General features: G+C 37.4%; 1 protein-coding gene across 1 annotated transcript; it reads left to right on the forward strand.

Annotated features, from left to right (window-relative positions):
* Positions 1 to 7,286: 7,286 nt before the first annotated feature.
* On the forward strand, positions 7,287 to 7,706 carry LOC128856688 (eggshell protein 1-like). The gene is made up of 2 exons (XM_054092003.1): positions 7,287 to 7,397; positions 7,480 to 7,706. Exons 1-2 carry the CDS (start codon positions 7,343 to 7,345, stop codon positions 7,593 to 7,595), a joined length of 171 nt encoding a protein of 56 aa, XP_053947978.1. The 5' UTR covers positions 7,287 to 7,342; the 3' UTR covers positions 7,596 to 7,706.
* Positions 7,707 to 8,348: the final 642 nt, after the last annotated feature.

An 8,348-nucleotide genomic window follows, 5' to 3' on the forward strand; every position in this document is an offset into this window, starting at 1 on the left:
AATTGCAGTTCATCAAAGACTCTCATCATTGCTGGAGTTGATAAACCACCTTCGGTGCGCTGATTGACGCATGAAAACTCTTCCTCCCCCATATAGTATGTCTTACACCTTGAGTGCACCTTTTGTTAGATATATCCTACCAGGTTGTCCCTATAGGTTCTCCCACATAGGTGAAACAATACGCAAGACCGGCAACAAAAAAAATTATCAAAAATGAAAGCAAATATTAAGTCACTTCAACGAGTAATTTATTGTATCAAAATTCATTGGGCTACAAAACTGCATACTCGTATTCTTTTAAATTAGAAAGATTGAAATTTTGACGACAATTTTTTTATATTTATTTATTGTATTCTTGTGAGTTTTGTACAAAGTTTAAAGGTTAGATATACCTGTGGGCAAAAAGTAAGGTTGTAAAATGAAAAATCTTTACTTATTCTTGTAAATCAATTTCATCCCCTTCAAAATAATCCCCTCTCGATGAAATACACTTATGCCAACGATTTTTCCAATCCCCGAACCCTGCCATAGTCCATTTCCGGTATAGCCATCAGAACCTTCTTCGATTCAGCTTTTATCTCCTCAATCGACTCGAAACGCGTTCCCCGGAGTGGTCTCTTGAGTTTTGGGAATAGCCAGAAGTCACACGGAGCCAAATCAGGCGAATACGGTGGTTGCGGAACGATATGCGTGGAATTTTTGGCGAAATGGTCACGAAGAACGAGTGCAGTGTGAGACGGTGCATTATCGTGATGCAAAAACCAAGAGTTGTTGGCCCATAATTCTGGTCTTTTTAGACGAACTGCTTCACGTAAATGACGCATAACGCTCAAATAATATTCCTTATTAACAATTTGGCCAGGTGGAAGTAATTCATAGTGCACCACACCACGAAAATCGAAAAAAACTGTCATCATGACCTTTTTTTGAACGACTTTGACGTGCTCTTTTCGGTCTGGCCTCGTCTTTAGCACGATATTCGCTTGATTGGTCGGTTGTTTCAGGGTCGTAAGCCTAAATCCAAGTCTCATCTCCCGTAATGATGCATTTGAGCTTGTCCTGATAGTCTGAAAGCATTGTTTCACACACATCAACGCGACGACTTTTTTCCAAAAAATTTAGAGTTTTCGGTACCAAACGAGATTTGACTTTTCGTAGGCCCAAGTGGTCTTTCAAACTGGTTTTCACAGATCCTTCTGATATTCCGATCATATCAGTAAGGTCTTTAACAGTCAACCGACGATTTTTGAGCACTAACTCCTTCACTTTATTGACCTATTGGTCATCTGTTGACGTCGATGGTCGTGCGGAGCGCTCCGAGTCATCAACACGTTCTCGACCCTCTTTGAAGTCTTTGTACCACTTATAAACATTTTTCAGCGACTTGGTCGAAAATTCATTCCGCAAACAAAATTTGATGGCTCTTCTCTGCTCAATCAAATCAGACATTGTAAAAATCGAAAAATGCACTCTTGGTCGTTTGGTAAACACAAGCGTAAATATATTACTGATAATGACATTCACATGAAAGTTGACCCAAATGTTATTAACAGTGCTGCCAACTCATGAAAAAAATAGCTAGAGCGAAATTTTAGTCCCGCGAAGTTTGACAAATAAATTCACCTTACTTTTTGCCCACAGTATATTAGATATATAATATGTATACAGGCACATTATGAAGGGTCCTTCAAAAATGATGCCTAGCTGTCAGTAGTGAATAATTCCTAGACAGTAACTGTTTTTATGTCATCTTTGATATTTGTCAAGTATACAAATGCACAGTTTTACACGATAGAACAACGCGTTAAAGTTATTGAAACTTATGATGAAAATGGGCGATCTTTAAGAACAAAATATTGCAATGTTTGAACTTTTTTTGGTGGAAATAGTGAATGAATGAGTCAACAACAAAAAAATTGGAGAAAAAATTTCAAGTAACTGGGTCTGTCGAGTGTAGAAAAAGGATTGGCAGACCAAAAACTGACACTGAACCTTCTGTTGTGAGTATTGCTGCTGCAGCGCACAATGTTGCTGACAAACATTCAACATCGACATTTCGATGCACTTGCATCTTTTGCAAAATTTAACTAACACAAGAATTGAGTCCACTAGAAATTTCGTGACTTGGCTGGCTGACGTGATGCTTGCTTCTGACGCAAAATCATTTTTAGTGATGAGGTCAGCAAACAAAATTTCTGGGTAGAAGAAAAATTATTACATTCACTTAAGTCTAATGTTTGGTGTAGTTTTTGGAATGATTGGCTAGTTTTTCTTCGAAGATGAAAATGTAAGAGCTGTTACAGCCAACGGGCATCGCAATAGACACTAACTGAACATTTTTTATGACCTGAGCTTGAAGGAATAGACAGAGACTATATTTAGTTTCAATAGGATGGGGCCAGAAGTCACACAACATGGGAAAACATTGCGTTTTTGCAATCTAAGTTTCCAGATCGATTAATTTCACGTAATGGGGAAAAACTGGCCTAGAGTCTTTGAAAATTTTAATTCTCGTAAGACAGTCTGTAGACGTGCTCATAGGCGTGGACATTTAAATGATGCAATTTTTAAGATATAATTGTTAACAGTCGTATTTAGAATAAAAGTAGTGAAACCTGAAATAATCTAAATTTGTACGTGTTTTATTTTAAACCAACATCTAGACACGTCTTTTGAGAGATCCTTTATATAATTTAAACACTTCGCCTCTTATTATTATTACGGGGAAATTTAGAACTATGCAAGAACAGGAGAGATCTATTGTGACCCCTTTGTCCTATTTTATTTAGTTTCATTTTCTCCACAAGTAAAATAAGTTTACCCAGTTGTTTTTGCCGCATATGTATCAGTGGTGGTCGCAATTCTAGAGAGAACAAGTTAGTTTGGCCTAAGACGGGATCCGCCCATATATTATATTATAAAGTTCTGGTTTATCTTGGAGGCTTTAGGCATTTCTTCCCAGGTCTTTTTATTGCCCAATTCAGTCTTGAAGCGGTTAAAAACACTTAACCCCGCCTCTGTCCACGGTTCTTGTCTTCCCAGTCTCCTTTGTTAATTCCCTTTAAGTGTGCTTTGGTGCGCCCCAAAAAGGTACTGGTTCATATAATTTTAAATTAGCGCCTGATTTCTCTTGGCAGTTCGCCTGTTCGTTGCCATCATAGCCTTTATGTCTAGGTACCCAGCCGAACAAACTGTAGTCATTACTCCCACGGTATTAAGGAAGTGAATCATTTCTCAACGAGTTTGGATGTTATTGTAATTTGTTATTATTATTTAAATTTATTTTTATTGTGAAACTATAGTGCACATAAGACTGCGCCAGTATCTGGCTAATGCGCTTCGAAATTTAGCCTCTTCGAAATACTGTGGGATAACCGCCCATTAGCTATAGCCCTAATTTAAAAATCGAACCAAAGACATCGGCCCGACCAGTCCTGCTATTACCTGTGGTATAACACTTCCGATTCAGGTTCAGTGTATGGGCAGCCTGCCTTCCGATCTTTAATAATATTATTATCTACAAAAAAGTATTTTACAAAATTTTCGTAACTTTCGGAGTTCACGAGATAAACGCAAAAACCAGTTGCACCCTTATTTCTAAGATGGTGGCCGCGGGACACAACCCGACCCCGAAAACTCAAATTTAAGTTCACGGTGATGGCTTTTACATAATAAAACCATAAACTCGCATACTCCTAAAATTACTTACTTGGTTGTTTTTTTTTTTGTCTCTTTTGACAGGACTATTATTAACGTTCTTGCTTTTCTTTTGCTGAACACTTGTTGTATGCTGATGATCTTAAAATATTTGCGGTGATTAACAGTGTAAGGGACTCTGAAAAGTTGCAAACCGACTTGCACAATGTCCGGAACTGGTGCTATTTAAACCGTTTGTCACTAAATATTAGCAAATGCTTTCACGTAAAATATGCTAAATCAAACAATACTTTGCATACTTCGTATAGTATTGCTGCCTTAACTTTGCAATCCGTTGAGGAAATTAAAGACTTAGGCGTTATTTTCTACTCTAAGCTGAATTTCACCAGCCATGCTAACCACGTCATTAGACGATCATATGCGATGCTATCATTCGTACGCCGAAATTGTTCTGCATTTACCAACCCACACACTCTCAAAACATTGTATTGTGCTTTTGTTAGATCAAGATTAGAGTATGCCGCTGTTATTTGGGGACCGTACCAAATAGGTCTGTCTAATCGGATTGAGAGAGTTCAGAAAGTCTTTCTTCGTTTTGCGCTCCGATCTTTAAACTTTTCTGAACCTGTACCATCGTACCGCTCTCGATGTTTGTTGATTGACTTAAAACCACTTGATAGCAGACGATCTATTCTATCGTGCTCATTTATTATTCATATCATTTCTGGATCTATTGATTGTCCTTCCCTTTTAAGTAAAATTCAATTTAATATACCTAATATGAGGCTCCGACAGTACGAAACCTTTAAAATTGGCTTCTCAAGAACCAACTATGGGGTGAATGCTCCGACTCCAGGGGAATGTGCAGATTTAAATATGTTTTTCAATTGTTCTGGTGCTGATTTTACATGGCCGTATGGCATCTTAGTCAATCATCTTAAATCGTTCTTTTCTTAGTAACTACGAAAATATTGTACATTAGCTTAATACACTGCTGGTCTTAGGTTAGACGCACCATCATTTTTTTTAAACAAAATCAATTATTTATTATCATGCTTGTTCTAATTGTCCAAAATGCTTTTCTTATCAAAGTGCGAATCTTGTTCGAAAAAAATGCTGACAGCTGGTTAATTTGCGAAAAAATAACTGTACATTCAGGGATTATAGAAATTTCTATGGCAATCACACGTGTTTTCGGTTGGTCATTGAATTAGACGCAGCTTAAATTTCTTCGTATTGCGTGGACAAGTGTAAACTTTCGTATTGAAAAAATATGAAAAATAAACACATAAAGTGTTTTCGAGCTGCATTTGAAGAAAAAAATGGGAATGAAAAGATGCTGTTATGAGCTTATTGAAACGTCAAAAAGTAGACTTTCTTCACTCGCAAAGACTGTCCAATCGGATCATTGCCAAACAAATAAATCGCAGCTCCAGAACTGTTGACAGATATTTGAAGGATCCAGAGGCATATGGAAATAACTTCAAAGGGGTAAAAAAGGCACTATCAAAACGAGCAGTACGCCAAATTGTTAGAATTGCTTCGAATTCGACTAAATCTGCTGCTAAGATCAAGGAATTGGCCGGAGTAAAAGCAAGCCTATCAACTGTTCAATGTACGATCAGAAATGCAGAACACCTGAAGCGTCTAAAAATCAAGAAAAAACCGCATGTGAATGCAATTGCAAAGAAACCCGGCTTCAAGACGCGAAAGAATACATGACGTGGACTGTCCAATCTGACACTCGACTGATGAAAAACGTTTTAATTTAGATGGCCCTGATGGGTTTCAATATTATTATCACGATTTGCGGAAAGATGAGCTATGTTTAAGTCGCCACCATAGCCGAGAAGGGGGAATAATGGTGTGGGGTGCTATCACGTTTTATGGAACAATTGGCTTGATTTTTATCGATCAAAAGATGAACGACGATCGCTTCAAAATATTGTTGGAGTCCGTATTTCCAAAATAAAAAGATCTCTTTGGACCAATTCCTTGGATTTTTCAACAAGACAATGCTCCTATTCATAACTCTCGAGTAGTAAAATCTTTTATTTCGAGTCAAAACGTTAATATCATGACCTGGCCACCATATTCTCGAGATCTTAACGTAATTGAAAATGTTTGGGGCTGGCTAACACGGAAGGTATACGAAGGAGGAAAGCAATACGAATATAAGGCAACATTAACTGCAGATATTAAACGTGCTTGGAGCGAGATTTCCTTGAACTACATAGATTCCTTGTATCATTCTATGCAGGACCGGATTTATGAAGTTATTACTAACAAAGGAGGCAGTACTCATTACTGAAATTATCTTTTTTTTATTTCAAATAAATCAAATAAAATAAAATCCAAATACTTTTCTTATAAAAATTAAAAAGCCAAAGTGCGTCTATTCTAATGACCAAGAAAAATTCGCCTTATTTTGGGTAGCTTTAAGAAAATGTTTGAAAAACAGAATTTTGTTAAGTATGTATAATCATTTGAATATTTTATTTAAAGTATCATTAAATAAGAAATGTTTTTGCATATCAACTTCTTTTCTATCGTCCTTTAATAAATAAATATAATATGAAGCAAAGCTGTATGCAACTAAACGTGCGTCTAACCTAAGACCAGCAGTGTATAGTCTGTAAGAATGTATCTATTCAAAGGCAATAAGTAAATAAAAAAATAAATAAATAAAAGTTATGTTGTTGATTCCTTAAAAAAACTGATCCTTCTACTCCCTAGAGTTGAGTCTAACTTTCTTTCTCCAGATTGATGGTACCTGAGTTGTCTGTTTTTGGATTCATTGAAAGTACTTTGTCGCCACACCATTACCGGGTGATGCGCAGAGCTCATAGTACGTACGAACTTTCGACTTATGTGCATATTACCAGACTTATCCTTGGTTTCTATTCATTCATATCTGCATACAGATGATTTCTTGGAAGAACCAACCATTGAAAAACCGACTCTTAATGTTAATTGAAATTCTTTGTAAAGCTATGTCACTCTTGCGTTACGTGAAGATTGTAGATCCCCATTTCTATATTGTAGATATTTTAAAATGTGGTTAATTTGGTAATGCAATAGAAATCCGACCCTTATTGTGTACCTATGTACAGAAACCATTGAGTAAATAAAATCATATCAGCTTCTGCAAGTCTCGCTAAAACCCACAAACATTTTTTATTTTCGCAATCAATCAATTACAAGTGCATTTAAATTGTAAACAAAGTCATATGTGTATGTGTATGTACAAGTGTTGCTTCGATTCGGGAAAACCTGAGAACAAAACCTTAAGTCAACCTATGTATGTATGCATGTGTGTGCATCTGAGTATTGTGCAGATCACCCACCCTGGATGCAGATTAAATGTCATACCCATTCAACCAATAATAAAAATAAAAAATATTCACAATCCACACATAATAGCCTCGTTGCGATAATATTGAATACCCACATACAAACATACTTACACACAAGTGGGCGTTCATGCGCACACGACCGTATCGCACCAAGTGGGCATGGGAAAATACGTCAAAGTGATAACAAGAAGCAGTGCGGTGCCGAATTTCTTTTGCTTTGTGCTTCCCCAAAAATTCCATCATACATAAAGAACTGTGAAGAAATCTGACATATAAAAGCGCATCCCACATCGTTGAAAATCATTCGTTGTCTTTACATCGTCTGCAAGATGAAGTTGTACGCATTCTTTGCTGTTGTCCTGGCTCTATTGGCCTTAGCCTTTGGTGAGTCGCATACAACTTTTCATAAATCACCATAAATTAATCTAATTATTCATAATTTTAAAATGTTCTATATAAATTGCAGCTAATCCAAATCCACTGCCAAATCCTGAACCTGTGCCCGGCGGTGGCGGCGGTGGAGGTGGCGGTGGCGGTCGTTTTGGAGGTGGCGGCGGTGGCGGTGGCGGTGGTGGCAAGTGATTTCATCACAACGCTTCCAGATCAAGGCTGAACATGTACATATATGGACACTAGATAATGAAAATAAATACAAATTAAACAAAAATAAAAGTTTTAGTTCTAATATCTAAATACTTAGCTGATACTCGTATTGGTTTTGCGTTCAATCTCTGCACAAAGGCTTGCTCTTTGCAAACGGAAGATTAAGGGTCCGTATTCTTCGCTAAAGCTGGAAGCTTCATTCCTTGAAAGTCAATGCTCTTCTGAAATTTTTGCTCAGCTGAAACTGGTTTAGAGGCAGATTGGGTGCAGTCTACCTCTGAGCCTAAGTATGTATCATAATCAGACAAGGCAACATAAGCTACTGTACCTATTTGTCGAAGAGTAGGCAGTCGTTGAAAAGTGCGCAGTCTAAAATACAGATTGTCCAAAGGAGATATTTCTAAACTAGTTGGACGTGATCCGTTGTACTTTTGAATACTGTGGCGTAAGACCGTTGTCGACAGGTAGCCATATAAAACAAGTCAAACGCAGTAGATTCCTCTAGTTTTTTCTTTCAGAGGAGGTTAAAATCGAAAATGTCAGCAACATCATCAAATGTGCCGTCACACCGTGACTCTATAACCATTGGAGTGCCAAAAGCATTTCATCAAGGTGGAGCCGTGTTGATGTCACAGGAGATCTGTTTCAAAATAGGTTCTTTGGATGATGCATCTGTTAGGTGTTCCACATCGGTTGCATTCGCTTGGCTTTCGCTTTGCGATCCCATTCTAA

Source organism: Anastrepha ludens, chromosome 3 (genome assembly GCF_028408465.1).
Source record: "Anastrepha ludens isolate Willacy chromosome 3, idAnaLude1.1, whole genome shotgun sequence".
NCBI lineage: Eukaryota > Metazoa > Arthropoda > Insecta > Diptera > Tephritidae > Anastrepha > Anastrepha ludens.

Excerpts from the sequence above, each read along its gene's own strand:
- LOC128856688 (XM_054092003.1), top strand. The coding sequence starts at position 7,343 with ATGAAGTTGTACGCATTCTTTGCTGTTGTCCTGGCTCTATTGGCCTTA. Across the intron at positions 7,398-7,479 it reads TCTATTGGCCTTAGCCTTTG|CTAATCCAAATCCACTGCCA; the intron begins GTGAGTCGCATA and ends TATAAATTGCAG.